General features: G+C 36.9%; 1 protein-coding gene across 3 annotated transcripts in view; it reads left to right on the forward strand.

Moving 5' to 3' along the window:
• Rb1 (RB transcriptional corepressor 1) overlaps nt 1-20,666 on the forward strand; it is a 140,005-nt gene that overhangs the window by 23,648 nt on the left and 95,691 nt on the right. For all 3 annotated transcript variants that reach the window (XM_076930734.1, XM_076930735.1, XM_034497700.2), the window contains 4 exons: nt 6,355-6,470; nt 9,392-9,511; nt 15,635-15,673; nt 16,707-16,774. In XM_076930734.1, the coding sequence (XP_076786849.1) occupies nt 6,355-6,470; nt 9,392-9,511; nt 15,635-15,673; nt 16,707-16,774 (343 nt within the window). The remainder of the gene's footprint in view (nt 1-6,354; nt 6,471-9,391; nt 9,512-15,634; nt 15,674-16,706; nt 16,775-20,666) is intronic.

Genomic DNA, 20,666 nt, shown 5'->3' on the forward strand with positions numbered 1-20,666 from the left:
AGTACCTCTTAATTTATAGTTTGCTAGATATTTTTTTTAAATCATTAATTAATGTTAGGAGCTAAATTCTAGGCCAGTTATGTTCCCTGTATAGAAAATGAGGCCTGTGAGTCATTTCTTTGAATTATTTGGTTGATGCAGTTAATTTGTTATTAGAACGTAGATGGGATCTGGAGAAACCAGGGCAGAATCAACAGACTTTTTCTTGGGTGATTCTGTTGCTACTTGCTTTTCTGACCATGTTGAGGAAAAATAAAAAAGAAAGAAAATCTGAAAGCTACTATATCCCATATTAAGGCATAGACGTTGCTACAACTTTAAAATATATGCATTATGTGTCATTTTAGTGCTGGATAGTGTACTAGACTCTGGAGGGTATAACAGAAATTAGAATTTTCTGTTTTCAAGACACTTATAAATTTGTTGATAGAGTTAAAAATGAACATGCAAGTCAAACACAGTCCAAAGAAGAGCTGTAACATTGAGATCTGCATCCAGTCTTTAAAGAAGGAATCTTGGTTCTTCATCTTTTGGGCATAGGGTCAGGTAACCTGGACTTGCCAGGTCCATGTTTTCCTGGGAGTAGAGTTAACTCCACACTCAAATATGTAACTAGATGGTTAATTCACCTGGTTTTTACCCCAGGATGTCTCATTAAAACTGATTGGCAGGCTGGAGAGATGGCTCAGTGGTTAAGAGCACTGGCTGTTCTTCCAGAAGACCAGGAATCAGTTCCCAGCACCCACATGGCAGCTCACAACTGTCTGTAACTCCTGTCCCAGGGGATCCAATGCCCTCACACAGACATCCTTACAGTCAAAATACCAATATACATAAACTAAGATTAAGATAAGTAAATTTAAAAACACAAAAACAAAAACTGCTGTTGGCTGGGTGTGTGGTGCACACCTTTGATTCTAGCATTCAGGAGGCAGAGACAGGCCAATTTCTTGAGTTGGAGGTCAGCCTGCTCTACAGAGCAAGTTCTAGGATGGCCAGGGCTACACAGAAAAATCTTGTCTTAAAAAACAAACAAACAAACAAACAAAACCTGTGACTGAGTCAAGCAGGTTAGCCTTTACCTTCTTTTGTGACTCTGCCACTCCTGCATCTTTTGTGCATATCCAAGATCGTCTTTACTGCTGACTGCTGCCAGGTCAGGCTGTACAAGTAGGATGGGGTTCCTGACATATTAGTATCTTATTTCTTTTGTTCATATATAAAACCTAAATGAAGAAAAAATCCAAGCATAGAAAGAAGCAGCTCCTCTGTTTCAAGACTTTCTATTGCACACCTACTGCTTGACTGGAAGAGTACATATTTCCAGTTGCTAGTATTTTGTTTTCATTACATTTTACTTACTGTGTGTGTGATGGGGCACACATTGACATGAGTGTGGAGGTCAGAGGACAACTTCCACATTCATGTCATGGCACATGTGAATTTTGGATATAAAAGTCAGAGGATCAGCTTTGGACGAGAGTGCCTTTTCCTGCTGCCAATCTCATAAGACTTTTTTACCTTGTGAAATTACAGTTTAGATTTATGTTCAGCTAGCTTCAGTTTTTCAGACTGCAGTTTTGTTTTTAAGATACTTACTGTTACCACTTGGTGGAGCTCTTTCATAAGTGAGAACATGTCAAAAAGCAAGCTCCAGTAAATTGTCACTAATTTGGGGTTGTCTTTAGGGTGGTTCAGAGGAACACTAAATCACATAATAGATAGCCATGTAAAGTGTTGATTGTATATTTTGATTTAAATTGTTAATAAATAATTGAAGTTTGCTATTTTCATAATTTTATATTTCTAATTTTTCTATCCTGTTTTTCATAAATTTAACACTTTTTACTGTTGCAGCTTCTATGTTGCAGTTGATTTAAATTAAGAATATGTATCTTGAATTAATGAAGAAAATTAAAACTGATTATGATCCTAGTAGCTCTAGAGATAAGAACCCACTTTAGAGATACTGTATTCTTTTCCTTACCATTTTATTTGTTTTTATAAAATCAGAATCAGGCAATACAATTTTGTAGTTTTTTTTCTCCCACCTAAATGTTGTACTTTGGGCATTTTCCATGTGCTTGGACTATTCTTTGAAAATGCCTTAGGATTTTGTGTGATCCCATAATTCAACTATAGCATTGTTTAGCCATTCTATTTTAAGATATTTAGGTGATTGCCACTGTTTGGGGATATGTAAGTAGCTATTAGAACATCTGTTACAAGGATCTTGACCCAGCTCTCCAATTATTTTTACTGGGTGAATTCTTTAGCTGTACAACTAAATATCTCAAAATATCCTAACAACATATCATTCAGTTGACACTATTCTAAGATTTAGCATTTGCAGAATTTGGTTTTAGAAAGGTACTTTTTTTAGTTTTGCAAAGTGTTTATCCATTTCCTCCACAAGTTTTACCTGTTTGTTTGTTTAAGTGTTGTTCTGGGTTTCCTTCAATAATTTTTAAGCTTTTTAAAAATTATGTGTGCTTGTGTGTATGCGCACAGGAGTGCAGGTGCTCATGAAAGCTGGAGGTCAGAGGTGCCAGTCAAATCAACAGTTGTGAGCCACCTGATGAGATGCCAGGAACCGATTTTGAATTCTCTGACAAAGTCATGAACACTTTGGACCTCTGATCTATCCTTCCAGCCTTCCTTTTATAAATTTTAAGAAAAAAATTTATTTGCAAGTTCTTTATAAAAAGGTTTATGAAATTACAGCAAAACAAATAAATAAAAACATGCCTGTTTTCAATTTAATTGTAAATTAGATTGGAAATAAATCTTGGAGCTTCCCAGAGTCACTGTGCTACAAAAAAGCATGAGACAGGGACCCTCTGTTTGAAGATGATGGCAGGGCTTGGGGAGTGGGCCGGGTGCTTATTAAAAGAAGGGTAGCAATGGGTTGGAGTTAAACACAGAGAGACAGAAAAGAGCACAAGAATATTAGAGGACTTTAGAAGCTAAGAAAAAAGGTCTCATAGTGGTAGGTTGAAGGAGAAAAATTTAGATAGTGTGACTCTTCAGCCATAGCATTAAAATAGAAATTAAAACTATGAGTTAAGAGTATAGCATTTTCAGCGAAGTTGGCAGAACAGTCTTGACTCAAACTCAATTAAAAATGTCCAGAACCTTTAAAGCTATAGTAATCGAGATATTGTAGTATTGGTGAAAAGACCAGTGGTACAGAGAACAGTGGGGTAGAGTAGAGAAGCTGGGAAAAGACCACATGCATTGTCAGTTCATTTTCTAGGGAGGGCAAAGGTAAGTCGCTAGAGCGAGGCTATTCTTTTCAATAAATGAAGCTGGAGCTACTGGATATCTAGTTGTAAAAAATTCATTTACAGGGTTTGAGAGATAGCTCAGTGGGTAAAGGTGCTTGTTGCCAAGCTTGACAACTGGAGTTGGATTCCTGGAACTTACATGGTAAAAGGAGAGGCCAACTTCTGCCAAGTTGTACTTAAACCTTTACCAGTTGATGTGAATTGCCAATAAATATGTATTAAAAGAATTAATTTTCTGTCTCATAGTACTTGGAAAAATTAGTTCACATGAACCCTAGACATATAATTCTAGAGCAGGACATATAAGAAATCATTGTGAGACTGTGTTAGAGATAAGTTTTAAAGATATCATCACTAAAAATGAGCCATAAAATAAAAAAGACAACATATTAAGTTAAAATTTAAACACTCCTACTCTTTGAAATATACCTTTAAGAAAATGAAACATTGGTATGAGTCAGTGGATAAAATGCTTACTATGTACACATGAAGACCCAAGTTCAGATTACCAAACTCTAATTCCAATGCTGGGAGAGGGCAGCAGCACAGACAGGCCAATTGTGGGGCTCCACGACTAGCCAGCCTAGCTGAAGCTGCAAGCTTAAGGTTCAGTAAGAGATCCTGTGCAAAAAGATAAGTGGAGAGCAATTGAGTAATATAGCCCAAGGTAGCCTCTAGTTCACACACACACACACACACACACACACACACACACACACAGAAAATGCAAAGCAGACAGGGTATAATTCGGTGGTAGGACTTTATTCTAATGAAATTTGAGGCTTTTAGGGAAGGAGATGTAGTTCAGTGTTAGAGTTTGTTTGCCCAGTATGTGTGAAGCCTGGGTTTCAATTTCCAGGATAACACAAAAGCCTTTTTCTGGTGTGTTTAAAAAATGAATAAGCAATATAGTAAATTTTGTCATATTTAATTACTAAGAGTGTGAGAGTGTTCTTAGAACAGACTGTAGTAGCTATAGGCAGGTATTTTGAGGACAGTTATGTTCAACAGGGGTAGGTGGCTAGGGGCAAAGAAGCAATCAGGAAATGTGATAACTCCACCTAAAAATTCCAAAGGTTAAGAAACATATGTACCAAGGAGGACACCAATTGACATATGACATGAAAGGGAAAAGCTCACAGGACCCCAATCCTACATCAAATCTACAGGCAACTAAGGAATGCTGAGGCAGGCCAAGTGGTCTCCCCCAGAGAAGAGCACCCCAATTGGTTATCCAGTACCACATAGTCAGTCAGCCCTTAAAACATGCACTTGCAAGTAAAGTACAAAATGAGGAGGTATGTATTTAGGAACACACATAGACGTACACACAAATGCACATTTGCAACAACAGTTAATGAAAAAGAAAAAATGAATTTGAAACAGCAGGGGTGAGGGTACATGGAATAGGTTGAGAGAAGGGAAATGATGTAATCATACCATAATCTCAAAAAAATTAAAAACTTAGGCAAAAGTTGATGTTTTTATTTTCTGAGACTATATAATAGTCATTGTAATGCTGAATCACTATACATGTATATATATGTATATATATACACACACACACATTAAGCTATATCACTTTTAATATGTAGTTCAAAAAATTGATGAAGATATATTCCCATATAATGACCGCCAGCAAGGATTAAAGCTTTCTGACCACACCAGAAGGTCCTCTTACCATCTTTGTAGTCATTCCCCAGCACATCACCTCTTAATTTGGGTAGCTGCTTACCTAGTTTCTGATATTAAATATGAGTTTTTACCTTCTCTGGAACTGTGTGGACAGAATCTGTGCTACTATTTTGTATCTAGCTTTTTCTTCTTCTTCTTCTTCTTTTTTTTTTTTTTTTTTTGGTGACTTTTTCTCAGTGTAATAATTTTTACTTGTCTGTGTTACATTTATTAGGGCCTTTTCTTTTTTGTTAGACAGCATCAGCTGCATGATTCTATTGTAGTTAGTTTATAAAATTACCAGTTTGGTTATTTCTGTTTCTATATTTCTATATTTGGTTGGTTTCTAGTTTGGGATTATGTTCATTAGTAGTGTTTTAATTTCTTCTGAGCATAAGTATTGGGAATAGAATTTCTAAGTGATATAGAAAGTATATATTTAAATATATAAAAACCATCCAAACTTGTGTTTCAGAATTGACATTCAGTTGTCTTACTACACTTCTTCCTCACCAATCATCAGTATTGTCATTTGTTGTCATTTAAACTATTTTGGCTGTATAGCTATATTTTAAAGTGTTTATATTAGAAGGAAAAGTTTATAGTTGGACAATGGTGAATTATTTATTATCCACAATCATTTGATAATCTAGATGCTCTCATTCTTCACTCGGTACATGAGATATACACAAATGTGTAAAGTGTCTTACATCTGTTTTTACCTTCTTATTAGACCATAGATCTGACACTTCATTCCATCTTAATATGATCCAGATATTACCTACAAAACAGACATATAGAGGGCGGCATATATTGTTGAGGGGGAGCATACAGTTTTACTCATTGCTCATCACTTACTAAATGTGTGCTTGACTACAGTCAAGAGTTTCAACATAGTTTCATTTAAGCCTGATAAAGTAAGGTGTGCATATAATTCATTGTACAAGTGGGTTAGTTGAGAAACTGCACAAGGCTAGAAAATTCTTGATTGAACAAAGGGAAATAGAAATGGATGGATGAGAGCAAAAGACATGGTATACTCTGAGAAGGAAGTCAGATTTGCTTTCCTGGAAACAAAGTTTAAAACTCTAGAATCTTTTAATGTGGCTTTAATGATTGATATTGGACTACTGAGAAAACAAACTTTCAAATAAATAACTTACTCAAAGTTTCCAAAGGAAATAGTAATTTAACTTTTTGAACCTCCTCATAATTTTTTCCTTATAATAAAAATTGAGTGTTTGTTATATTAATATAAAATTAAATATTTTCAAGTATATGAATTTAAAATTACATTTTTATGTTTAATGAGAAAATCATATGTAATTCAATTTTAACATGGTATCCAGTGTGCAGATGATTTAATAAAATACTTGAACCTTTTTATTTCTAGGAAGGATATATTCAAAAGAAGAAGGAACTCTGGGGCATCTGCATCTTTATTGCAGCAGTTGACCTAGATGAGATGCCATTTACTTTTACTGAGCTACAGAAAAGCATAGAAACCAGGTAAAAGCTCTGACGGAAAAGTCCTGAAGTTAAAAAGGGATTCTGACGTTAATACACGTTAAGATGTTGGTAGAAATGCTAAAATTAAGTTTAATATAAGGGATTTGGGATCAATAATGAATTTTAATTCTCTGCTGGGGTTAATTAAAGCTTACTTAATTTGGGGGGACGTTGTTAAGAATTTATGATTTTTTTATTTTATGTTTTGCCTGCAGGTAAGTCCACCATAGGCAGTGCCTGAAGAGGTCAGGAGAGGGCATCAGAGCCCTTGGAGCTGGAGTTAGAGGCACTGTGAGTCATCCTGTGGGTGCTAGGAACTTGACCCTGGTCCTTGGTGTTCATGGGCACCTGCACATACCTATGCAAAGACACACACACACAACACAGACACACGGACACACAGGCACACAGAGATTAAGAAGTAAAAAAATAAAAATCTTTTAAAATGTAAGGTGGCTGTTTTAAATTTAGATAAGATTTATTTAAGTTAAAGACTTTAGCATAGTAGATGTTTTAATTACATAATTACATAAAAGCTGCCATTAAATTCAGTATTGATTGACACTTGACCCAGGCATTTCTTAACATTTTTTTAGCTTTAAACATATATTAATTTGTTCTCTAGTAATTTGTAGATTTTCATCTTAAACAAATTCACAGAACTTACATTATTTCCTTTGTAACATATTTACAAAATGCAGCAGTAAATAATTTTACCAGGTTGGTAAATAGATGTATATCTTCAGTGAGTTAATCTGTAATTCAGTGTAATTAGTGTTTTAGTTAAACTAAGTAGATTAAATACATTATGCATTATACATTTTCTAGCACTTTTTAACTACCTTTAAATAAAATGTGGAAACAAAGGCTTTGTATATAAATAAAGCATATAAATAGCATAAAGGCTTCACCAGAGTCAGTGGCTCTAACAGCACAGGCACTGATTCCCCATCCCTTCTCTTAAATTACCCCTAGAAAAAGACAACTTTGTCACAAGAATTTAGTGTCCATGGTGTGCAGTTCCTCTCCAGACAGGTATTGGTGTAGTCTTCATAAGCATGTGCACTACTCTAAGTGATTTCTGTGTGTCTACAGCCTACAAATGGACATGATAAACTCTGTTTCTTCCTTTTCTCCTGCCCTCTCTCTCTTTTCCTGTAATCAGTACAGCATAAATAAATGTAATCCAAAGGCCCCATGAGAGAATGACAGTTCATTCTTTGACCAAAGTCCTTCATGTTTAACTTAACTTTAGCATCTCTCACTAACTTCCTAAACTGTATGTATTGATGGAAGTTCAAAGCAGTTTCCAGTCAGCATCTTGATGTCTGCTATCTTCTGCCATTCCTGCATCCTTTTGGCTTTCCACATAGCTTATCAACACTGCTTTACCCCTCTTGGCATGAACACTTTTTAATATTCTCTGCCACATGTTTTTTGCCTCCTGCTGACTATCTCAGACTTTTTTGTTTGGTTGGTTTGAGGTGTAACCTTGTACTTCCCAGGTGGGTGGCAAACTCCTGGCCCTAAGTAATCTTTCCCATGTGCTGGGACCGTAGGCATGTGCTATCTTACCTGGCTTTGCTTTGGACAACCTATAATAGTTGTAATGACTATTCTTTGCTCTACTTAGCTGCCTTTGTACAGTTTTATATACAACGTCAATTAGAAATTATTGTATGAAATCAAGTGTGACGGTGTAGGGCAGGCTGATCTCTGTGAGTTCAAGGCCAGACTGGTCTACATAGTGAATTTTAGGTCAGCCAGGGATATGTAGTGGGACCTTGTGTCAAGAGGAGGAGATGATAATTGATATTTGAGATCTATCTGATCACATCTGTCTTTACTGCCCTATTGAAAATATGTATACTGAAGATGAGTTTTTATAGAAAACAATAAAAGAATTACTAGAAGTTGTTTAACAATCTAAAATTTTAGCCAGTTTTTTATTTTTTTCTCTAAATATTCAATCTTTGGTAAGACAAAGAATGTTAGTGTGTATATGACAAGGAAATGCCAAGCGGTGAGAAAAGTTGTCAGAGTGAGGTGAGGTCGACATTCACTCGGTGGGGATTATCATCATGGGCTGGGTAGCCAGACACGGGCTGTGGGATGCAATGTCAGACCAGACACGGGCTGTGGGATGCAGTGTCAGATCAGACACGGGCTGTGGGATGCAGTGTCAGACCCAGCAGGGGGTTTTAGGCACTTAGTTCAGAGAGGTATAGTACAAGAGAGATGAGGAGGCCAGCCTGATGTGGGAAGGGATCGGGGCATCCTGCAATTCAGTTAGCCTGTCCTTCCTTGTTGGAGACTGGAAGGCCTTAGGGGTAGAAGATAGCTATTTGTTCAAAGAGTAAATAAGTAAGGACAAATTTTCAAATATGAAAATGGAAACACTAAAATGAACTGTATGTTTTGATAAAAAGAATTCAGATACAATGACTGTTTAGTATTTAAGTACAATGTATTGCAGAAATCTGAAAGAATGTATTATAAATGTTTTTGCTTTGCACAAGTAAATGAGAAGATTTGTATGTTTATCTTGGGTATGCAGTGTTTACATGTATGAAAACATCGCATGCTACTCCCCTAAAATGTACAATTTTGGGGCTTTTATGTATCAGTTGATAATAATTTTAATTAAAAAACCCATACATATATATTTAGAAAGAAATATGCATATTTTATGTCCCTGCTTTTCTTGTTTGCTTAACTTTGAATAGATATAGTCAGGGGTAGGTAGATATTAGGGCCTGGGTTGATTCTAATAAAATGCAAAAACAAGTGCATCCCTCTTAGAGAATGCACAGTGATCTGGTGCAGATCTGGCAATCTTTTTAATTGAAGTGCACATGCTTTGAAAATGAAATAAAGTAAAATTTGATAGCTACTCATACACTCTTTTTCTATTTTTGTAGTGTCTATAAATTCTTTGACTTATTAAAAGAGATTGATACCAGTACCAAAGTTGATAATGCTGTGTCAAGACTATTGAAGAAGTATAATGTGTTATGTGCACTCTACAGCAAATTAGAACGGTAAGATAAAAGTTTTATTAGGTTTGCACTTTAATTCTTTGGTTTTTATTTTTATACCGTGATACTTTACTTCAATTTGGGAACTGTTTCATTTGTAATAGAAGTATTAAGTATTATCCTGTAGCCTTATCCATTTTGCTATTATTTCTTTATTAGTTCCTAGGTAATTAATTGTACAGCTGTTTATAAGCATTCTGAGTGCTTGTCCCAAATTAATGTTTTTACTAGTCTTTTATGTCATTTGCTTCTTCAGATTTTGAGCTTGCTTCTCATTTTGTCTAGTAGAACTTGTAGTTCTGAATAGTGATCTAAATGTTAACTTCTTCAGCCTAGAAAGAAACCATATTGTCCATAGACATAGAAACCATTGTGTGTGACCCATTACCAAGTTGTGATCTGTGCTCCCAGTGATAGTTGAGAAGGCTCCACCTGTGCTGTTTAACTGGAAAATCATGGCTAAACTTGGCTTATATTTTGTCATAATATTTTTATTGATTATTTTTTTTGGAATTTCACATCATGTACCCCAAGCCCTTTTCAGTCCTGCCCACTTTGGGACTTCTCTCCCCACAAAAGGAGAAAAAGAAGAAAAAACAAATTAAGCCCAATTTGTGTTACCCACATACTCACTGGAACATGGTCACACTTCTGGTGGATCTCACATTAAAGGAAACTGAGTCCTTCTCTAGCCATACCCCTATCGGAAGCAATCAATTCTTATAGAGGAATTTTAATCCAGCTACATGGCTGCTCTGACAAGTGATCACATTCAAAGATATGATCTAGCTGGAATCTGTTAGTACACATCTTTGGTCCCTCTGTCTGGAATGCAGACACTCATTTGGTACACACCTTTGATTCCAGTCAGTGACATTTAATTGAGGGGCAAAGTGACAAGTCAGAGAAAGATTTGACAGAGTGATTCAGAGATAGGATATGCCCAAGTCTCTCGAGAACAGACAGGAAAGAGAGGCTGTTTAAAGAGCAGGGAAGCAGATGTTCATGTATCTCCACCAGTCAAAGATAGTTGATATATCTAGGTTGGGTAGTGGGTTACACCTCTGATTGAACAATACCAAACTTATAAAGCCTATGATTAACATTTCTTTAAAAAATGTATAAATGCAAAAAGGAAAAGGGGGTATGGGATAGGGGTTTTCTAAGGGGGGGGGGAATGGGGAAACGGGATGGTATCTGAAGTGTAAATGAAAGATCTAATAAAAAAAAAATAAAGAGCAGGGAAGGAGAAAGAATAGTTTAATTCAGTTTGGAGCAGTTCAGTTCAGTACAGTTTAGTTGAGTACAGTTGTGCTCAGATCAGCTTAGACTGTTCAGTTTCGTGGAGTTCAGAGGCAGTCTTTCCAAGCAGACCGTCATCTCATTTTTCATAAGACTATGATTCCAAATATGAAAAAGTTCAAAGGTTTCTGTCATGGTATTATCTAGATGTCTGAAAATTAGAAATAAGCTCTTTATAACTGGATTTTAAATATTTTAAATATTATAATCAAACTATTATAAGCTAGTTTTGATGAGGAATAACAGTGTGAAGAAGTACTTGTAATGTTAAATATATAAATCATTAGAGTATACTATGATTGTGACAGTACAAAAGGGAAAAATCCATGCATAGCATGAAATGACTCAAAAGAAGCTTGCTAGAATTGTAGTAGAGGTTTCCTACCCACGGTAGACAAAGGATGCAAAAATTTCTCTGAACCAGTTGTTAAAAAAATTCTGGTGGGCTCGAGAGATGGCTCAGTGGTTAAGATGCTTACTGCTCTTGCAGAATTCAACTCTTAGCACCTACTTCGGGTGACTCACAGCCACCTGTAACTTCAGCTTCTGGTCTATGCAGGATACTTGTACAAACATGTGCTGAACAACAGACATACACACATATACACATAAGTAAAAATGAAATGAGTCTTTAAGAGCAAAAGAAAAATGCTTCACAAATCAGTGCTTTAAAAAAAGACCATGAGATTATTTCTAGATCTAGAATTTGAGGGCTAGGAATGACTTGGGTAATAGTGTTTACTGTTTCCTGCTATAGTAATTTTACTCTACTTTTGTCATTAAAATATAATTACATCATTGCTCCCTATTCCCTTTTATTCCTCTGACTCCTCCTACACCTCCCCTCCCCTCCCACACTTTGTTTCTGCTTCCTTTTAAATCTGGCACCTCATTTTCTTTGTTGTTGTTACATGTCTATGCATAAATCTGTAATTATAACCTGCTGAGTCTGTTCAGTGTTTCTTGTGTGTATATGATTAAAGGCTAATCATTTGGTATTGAATAACTATTAATGGGCTTCTCCCTGGGAGATAGATTATTCTTCCTGCTCTCATTCCTTAATTGCCTGTTATTTGTCTAGGGGTAGGGCCCTGTGAGTTTCCCCCCATTTACATTTCTGCTATAATAATTTTAATTCATACTTGCAAGTAGTTTTACTTTCTTATCTGACATTAGTACTCTGCTTTGATATCAGCTTCTGTTCTCAGGGATTTGTTTGTTGTTTATTATTCTTTCCTCTCATATAGTCCATTTGATATCCTGGGAGTTGAGAGAGAGGTAGAAAAGGGTATTAGAAAAGGGAATGATCTCATATGTGATTTTTTAGGCTTTATAGAATATTCTGTTTAGGTGGTTTACCATCTTCTTTTTCTCTAAACAGAGCAGTGATCAATAGATAAAACATTAAGCTGACACTTTTCTCTTTATGTTCATATTAATCTTAAGACTACTAAGTCTTAAGAATTTTCTTTATTTTGAAGAGTAATTTTAAGTAGTTTGGAAGGCCAGGGAGAAGGAAGTTATAGAAAATTGATTAAATTACATAAAAACAGAAAAGAATATTGCAATTACTACATATTGAAATTGAAAAGCTTTAGCAGTTATATAGACAGTTTTGAAGGGTTCTGGATCTTCCTGTATCCTGTTCCCTAAGGGCCAGTATAAGCAGCAATATTCACAGTGCAGTCTGTGGATACAGGACCACAGTTACCAAAGAATTGTCTTCAAACACGACTGGACTGTGATAGTTCATGATGACCATCGACATAAACACATATAATCAATGAGGAATTTAATCTTTGAGATGTACTTGATGTAGTGAACTCACGGTCTGAGAAACCACCGATGAACTAGAGGGATCTCTCCTGGAGTCTGTAGCCAGCAAAACTGACAGGGGATAGGAGCAGTCAGTGTTCCAGAGTAGGCCCTGTCCCTCTGGTCTGCCTTGAGAGTCTTATGATGATGCTCCTCTCTTTAGTTTCTGCAGTTTGCCTTTGTTATCATTTTTTCTGTGTGAAGCTGGGTTTTACATTCCTCTTGAAGCACCACCTGACTTGGAGCTACTCAACAACCATTACAGTGTGTCCACAATGAGCTGCTTATAGTAAAGATGCATAGATTCCTTACTGTATTATGAAGTTCAGGGTGCCCTTACAACTGAGAGGGTAGAAGCTACCCATCTATCCTTTTTTCTCTATCAAAAACAGTATATATTATCATATTATCTAAGAGGGGGGGTTATAGTAGGGCTTAGTAGAGAAGCAGTCACACAGGTCTGTATTCTAACCTGACCTTGAGTATATACTATGTGATATTGGATAAATGAGTTTCCTAACTTGGGTATTTAGTTTTCTAATGTCTAAATCGAGTTAATAGAGTACCCATTAATGAGGGCTCTATAGTGTAACAGAACTTATAGAACAGACCCGCATCTATATCTCTAGATCTATATCTGAAGGGGATTTATTAGAATGACTTACAGGCTACAGTCCTGCTAATCCAAGAATAGTTAACTATGAATGGAAAGTCCAAGACTCCAGTAGTTGTGCACTCAGTCCACCAGGCTGGATGTCTCAACTGGTCTTCAGCATGTGCTGGAACCCTGAAGAAGCAGGCTCTAATGGCCCTGAAGGAATGGACTTCCCAGCAAGGTGAGGACAAGCAGGCAAAGAACAAAAGCTTCCTTCTTTATACACACTCCCAGCAGAAGGTATCACTCAGACTAGATTGGGGTTAAAGGTGTGTTTTCTTCACCTAAAGATCTGGATTTTTGGATTTTAGTTAGTTCAGATGAGGTCAAGATGACAATCAAGATTAGCCATCACATACCTGCTAAGTATTTAACGTATCAAATGAAATAATACATAAATAGCGCTTTCATGATAGCTTTTAATTTTTTGTATTGTAATGTATTTGTTGTGTATGTGCATGTATGTGGGCAGATTTGGGCACAGATGTGGACAGTAGAGGGCAACTTGGAGGAGTTGGCTCTCTCCTTCTACCATGTGGGTCCCAGTTTCAAACTTCATTGTCAGGCCTGGCAGTAAGTACCTGTACCTGATAAGCTATCTCACAAGCCCATATATTAGCTTTTAAAACAAGAAAAAACAAGTTTGAAAAACAGTGCATAATACTATATCTTCATATTGTATCCCCTCTTAGACAGTCACAAAATACCAAGGCAATGCAAGGTGTTTGGAAGTTTGATAGAATAGATCTGTTTGGCTGAGTTCAGCACTTTTTAAATGACTTATACTTACATTTGTCTTAGTTACTTTCTGTTGCTATGATAAAATACCCCTATAGAAACAATTTCAGGGAGAAAGGGTTTCCTCTGACCTACAGTTCCAGAGGCAGACAGTTTCTCATGGTGAGGAAGATGTGGCACTAGGCCTGGAAAACACCATCACAGGGAAGCAGGGTGCATGAACAGGAAGGTGGTCTTGGCTACTGAAGCCTGAACCCCCACCCCACCTCTTCTCTACCCCACCCCCGTGACTCTTTCTCAAGTGTGATCCCCTTGGGGATATTTCACATTCAAACCACAAACCATAACAGCATTTAACATCAGTTAAGATCTTATACAAGAAGTGTTTTATGGAATAAGAAACTGTATGATGTCAGCTGTTTTGCTGTAAACAAATTAACAAACCACATCAAGAATTAACTGTTGTGGGATGGGTAGTGGGAACAGCCCCGTGGTGAACGGGGGTGGGGAGGTGCGAGGCTGGGTTGGAGATATGGGATGTGGAACAGTTGAAGAGTGGCGGTGGGGCAATAAAATCTGGAGTATAAATAAATAATAAATAAATAATAAATAAATAAAGTTAACTGTTAGTACCCTGCTATATCCATGAGCTCTGAGTTTGATCAAGGGATTCTGTCCTCAAAGAATAAGATGAAAGAACAATTGAAGAAGATACCTGACATCAACCTCAGGCCTCTGCATACATGCACACATGTGCACCAGTGCAAGCATGTATACACCACAACATGTACACATGAAGAATGTACTTATGGTTGTGATGCTCTATTGCAGAGTATTGCATCTAAGTAGAAATGCTGTAGCACACCGTGTATCTTAACTAGGTGAGAGGGTAACTGTAGTACTAGTGATTTTGACTAAAGAAAGAGAGAAGGAAATGCTGAATAGGGATTAGAAATAGAAATGTATCAAGAAAATGAGTGGGGACTGGAACTAGGTGTGCTAAGCATGTGACGAGCATGTGCACACTGAAACAGTGGTCGGATGTGCTTTGAACTGCTGACGTCTGGAAGGTAGGATGGGGGCTGGGCAGTGGCGAGCTAGGACTGTGTCCTGCAAACAGTGGAAAGTTGTTGGATGCTTTTACACTGAGGAATGACATAGTCTGATTTGGCTTTACAAGGCTGCCCTGCACTTTGTAAAAGGAACTTCAGATTTTTATTGACTAGTCTTATGGAATAATTTAGCTTTAACATTGGTGGCTTTGGATCAAACCAAGGTTTCCTTTTCCCGTTTTACTCATACAGTTTTCTGGAGGATGAAGATTGCAGTGCCAAAGCTTGTTTATTATAGGGTAAACTAAAGAGATATATATGGCTTACTAGATAGTTAGTCATTAGTTACCCAGGGACTTAACAGTCTGGTCTTGTTATTGGTTTTGATTTAAAAGTGAGTGACAGGAGCCGGTTCTTTTGTAATTAAAACACGGTGATGTGAGATGTTGCTTTGTAGTAAGCAGATATACTTTTTGTTTTAGAAGGCTAATGATTTATGCTGCAGTAGTATTTAAAAAGTTTTTTTAAGGTGATATTTTACTGAAGTTATTTTTTTCCTTTCAGGACATGTGAACTTATATATTTGACACAACCCAGCAATGTGTAAGTAGCATGCTATTTTTCACTAAAATTTGTTTTTCTGGACTAATCTCAAACATACTGTTTACTTTGGTGATGAAAACATACTACTTGATAAATGAAGGTGGTAAAATCCTATTTGGATTATTTATCTTCAAAAAATGTGTGCCTTATATGGCAAAGGAGAACCAGTTAGCTGGAATTCAGTGGTCTCTGTCACTTTTCTGAGGAAAATGCAGCCCATTCATTAAGTTTTTATTGATTATCTAGCACAGGGATTTTATCAACAAGGCTATGTATACTTTTATATAAGAACAAAAACCATTCTTAATTAGGGGGTTAGAGAAAGGACTGGACCCAGGCTTGATTTCCAACACCCCACATGATGGCTCCTAACTGTTTGTATTTCCAGTTCCATGGGCTGGGATGTGATGACCTCTTCTGGCCCCTACAGGCACCAGGCACACAAATAGGCAAAATATTTATACTCATAAAAAATATCATTTACAAATCTTAAATTGTCTTGAAAATTTGTACTGCAGCCTGGAACAGTATGTCAGTGATCTTCTCTATAAATAGCTCAAGTAGTCTGGAGATTGTCTGCCCCATTAAAGCACTGGCATTGAAATGACTGATAGAAATGCAAATTGTGCATATATTAATTGATATAAATCTGTCAATTCTAATGGATGATAATGCTATGGAAAATTTATCCAGGCAGAGTGTTAAGTTGACAAAATCTGAGCCACCTAATCTTTTTTTGTTTACATTGTTCATTTTAATTAGAAAAACAGCAAACAAGTATAAAGGTAATTAGAAACAAATTAGTGTACCTTGGGCTTTATATAGTTTTAGATTAGAATAAATATTTTGGTAGGCACATCAAAGAACTGGATTAATTGAGTTTAGGTGCTAATTGTGCATTTAAAGAGGGTTGCATTCCATTATGTATTTATTAACTCAAGTCTATAATTAAAATAAGACAAACTACCCAAAAGTAAAGCTGGAAAACTTTGTCAGTGTCTAATTTTTTTATTGCTTTATGTTTGTTTACCAGGTTATCTACTGAAATAAATTCTATGTTGGTGCTAAAAATTTCTTGGATCACTTTTTTACTAGCTAAAGGTAAATGTCTATGTTATTGCATGCTGATGTGTCAGATACAATGATTAAATTGCTTATTTGGAATAGTACAACATTTATTCGATTAATAAATTTTACTGTATTCTCTGCATGGCTTGTTAACCGTAAAGTGTTTTATAGTTATGGTAATAGGGTATCATTAAAATGCCTCATTTCCTCCTTTCTTCCTGCTTTCTTTCTCATCCATCCTGTCTCTTCCATTTTCCTTTTTTAGCAGTGCTGGGGATAAAAGTCAGGGCCTAGTGAATTTTAAATTTAAAAATGTATTTAAGTTTTCAAAAGTAAAGTAACAAATGGGAATAATACATGTTCGGCCACTTTACATAGTGTTTCTTAAAATATTTCTAAAATAGAATCTTTTTTTGAGACTTTGTATTTTGATAATGCTAATACAGTGAAAAAGAAAAAGTATAGTAGTTAAATGCTAGTACCTATTCCAAATTCAGGATGATTCTTACGTTTTCTTCTTCTGACTTGGAGAAAGTAGAAACTGATGGGAGACAAGTAAAATGGAGCTAAGCCATGATGAGCAGTCAGTAAATGCAAGATCCTGGTCTGTGTGCTGATGGAGAACAACCCAGACCCCATCATAGTCCCACTAAAGAAGAGGGAGTTCTCTATCCAGACACTAGCCAGGCCTTGTCTTCTTAGCAGCTGATATCAGCTGAGATTGGCCATAGACGAGGAAGAGGACATTCTACAGCATGGTACACCAGTCTACTTTGAAAAACAATGATCATAATCGCTCTTGGCACATCATCGTCCGTCTCTCCCCACTTCCTGACTACTACATTCTATTGTCTTCATTTCATTTTCTAAGACTATAACATTTATTCATCTGTAACTATAGTTACTACATGTCTTGAGTCTCAGTTCTGTATGTGAGTGCATTCTGTGCCCATCATAACTACTTTATTATAGCTTCTGTTTCTGAGGTTTTGTTTTTGTTTTATTTCTTAGCTAGCTAGATTGTGTTATCAAGAATTTTACATTGTCTTAAGCACTTTTACCTGCTGAGCCATCTCTCCAACCTGTGAAATTTTAAAAAGTAGACCTTTTCATGTCATATTCCCTATGCTTGCCATGTTAATGGCAAATGTCCACAGTACTTATACCTGAAAGACAACTTGACTCTGTCCTATTCTTGAGTCATTTTGTCCTATAAGAAAATATAGACCCAGCCTAACTGGAGACTAGAGCTCTCTGGACCTTAGTAGCTAGTGCCTCTGCAGCCTACATTGGGCATAGATAACTAACCATGCCCTCTTCTACTTGGTACTCTCCTAGATCTCTAGCAAGCCCATCTCAGGCAGTCACTGAAAGGGCCTGCCTACCCTGAATGCTGGAATAGCCTGGGTTTGCTCCCCTAGTCATCACCATCTGTCCATCTTGCCTAGCCCCTTAACACGACCTGTCTTACTGATGCTGGGCCCTGAACACATCCCCAGCTTTAAGGTCAGCTGGAGGGTTGTGTGAGCATCCCCTCTCTTGCACTCCATACTGTACTTCCTTTCTCCTCAAGCGGAGTAGTTTTCTAACGCCTGGACTGCGCTGGCCAGTCATTTCTAAAGCTGTTTTGGTACTTGCTCCTGGCCTGTGTGTATGCTCATGTGACTGGAAACTGCTGGGCATCCTGACTGAAGCCGGTCAGAGGTGTGTGTGCACGTGTGTGTGTGTGTGTGTGTGTGTGTGTGTGTGTGTGTGGCAGTGAGGATGGACTTCCCTGTAGATGCCACCTTCGGCTTTTCTGTCTTTTTTAAAAAACTAGTTGTTTTAATATTAAAAATACTGATTTTTTTAACATTGAAAATAAAAGCATTTACTATCTTTAAGAAAAAGAAAATATCTTGTAGTATTGACACAGGGACCCCAGTGGAGAAGAAATTAGGGCAAAAACTGAAGGAGCTGAAGGGGTTTGCAACCCCATAAGAAGAGCAACAATATCAACCAACCAGATGCCCCAAAGCTCCCAAGGACTAAACCACCAACCAAAGAGTACACATGGGGGTTGGAGGGACCCATGGCTCTAGCTGCAAATGTAGCAGAGGATGCCTTATCAGGCATCACTGGAGGGGAACCCCATGGTCCTGTGGAGGTTTGATGCCCCACTATAGGTGAATGCTAGGGCAGTGAGGTGAGAGTGGGTTGGTTGGTGGGAGAGCACCCTCTTAGAAGCAGGGGGAGGGGAAGGGATAGAGAGTTTGTGGAGGGGAAACTGGGAAAGGGGCTAACATTTGAAATGTAAATAAATAAAATAACAAATAAAAATAATTAATTTAAAAGAAGAAACTATAGTACTGAATGTTACTTTTGAGAAATCTGAAGCTCACTTAAGTTCCTCCTGTCATTTAGTTGCTGAATACTTGGTGAGCTCTTTTTTAAACTTGAGGTTTACGTCTGGAGACATGGCATAGTAGGTAAAGCCATCTTTAGTTGGCTAGTTAAAGTAGCTAAAACTAAAACTTGCACCAGAGCCCTGCTTTCAATCCACATGGCAGCTCACAGTCTGTATAACTCCAGTCCAGGGCATCTGTTCCCCTCCTCTGGCCTTCATGGGCACAGACAAACATGCAGGCAGATGCTCATATTCGGAAAAGAAAAGTAGGTGAACACTACATTTGAGGTTTAATTCCTTTACTAAGATATCTATTGATTTGTATCATACTGCATTCACTTGTCTTGGAACACTTTTTTAAACAAACTAACTAGGTACTCTGTTTTTCACTTCTGAGACATCTTAACAAGTTGTATTTTAAGGCATTATTTTATTTAGTTTGTTTTCTTTGAACATTATATCAGGTTGTTTTGTTTTTCATATTTTTCTCTCATTTTAATTATTTTAAATCATTTTTGCAATGCTGGGAATTGAACTCAAGACTTCATGAATGCCAAGCAAATATTCTGCCACTGAGCTACATCCCCAAGTGTATTACATATAGGTTCTATTCATCTTGTCTTTTGTGTGTTTTGAGCTAAACTAATTCTGTTACCCTAGTTCTTTCTTAGTTCATCTGACACCTTGTTTTTATATAAATTGAGATCAGTGAGCTTGTTTGTTTGTTTGTTTGAAAGCAAGTTCTTGGCATGTAGCCCAGTCTACCTTTGAGCTAATTATCTTCCTGTCTGACATCCCAGGCATGGGAGTTCACTGTAACGCAGGAGCACTGGCTTTGTTTGTCTGTTTGCTTATTAGGTTTTTCTCTTCCTATTAGGTTCTCTGATTTTTCTCCCCCTTTTGTGATTTTCTTTTTATTTTGAGTGTGCTTTTCTTCTTCATTTTACTGGTTTTCTCTGAGGTAGTTTGAGAGACCCTCCCTTCATTCATTTTGCACTTAGCATGTATTTAGATCGTATTCCCCATAGAATTACAGTGTGCTGTAAACAGATATTATAGTACCTTACAGAAGGTAAGGGAAGACTAGAGAATTCCTTTGGAATGCTATGAGCCTTTGCAGTTCTAAGTCTTTGTAGGATAAATTTTATACTTTCCTCTTTTTCCAGTCAGCATACTATACTGGGATCTCTGGAGCCAGTACAGTTTACTTCCCTTTTACCTTCTGTAGCAATGAGTTCTCCCTCCAAGTCAGAAGATGAAAGCGATGAGCATTCTGCTACAGTGTTGCAGATTTTACCACCTCTGCTGGCACCTGGCTGATGTGTGTGTTCCTTTCAGAATGTTGTTTATGAGGGGAGAAGCTGTTTCACCTGGCTTTGCTCTTCTTACTTGGATATGCCTAACAGCAATCTTCATGCCTGTTTCTTCACTGGCATTAGTTTTTAGTTAGCATATAGATTAATGAGTTTATAGTGACATTTTCATACCATTCATTTTTACTTTGCTGTCTACAGTCTTGTGATATTTCTTTACTGAATT

The sequence above is a fragment of the Arvicanthis niloticus genome, chromosome 3 (assembly GCF_011762505.2).
Source record: "Arvicanthis niloticus isolate mArvNil1 chromosome 3, mArvNil1.pat.X, whole genome shotgun sequence".
In the NCBI taxonomy this organism is placed as follows: Eukaryota; Metazoa; Chordata; class Mammalia; order Rodentia; family Muridae; genus Arvicanthis; species Arvicanthis niloticus.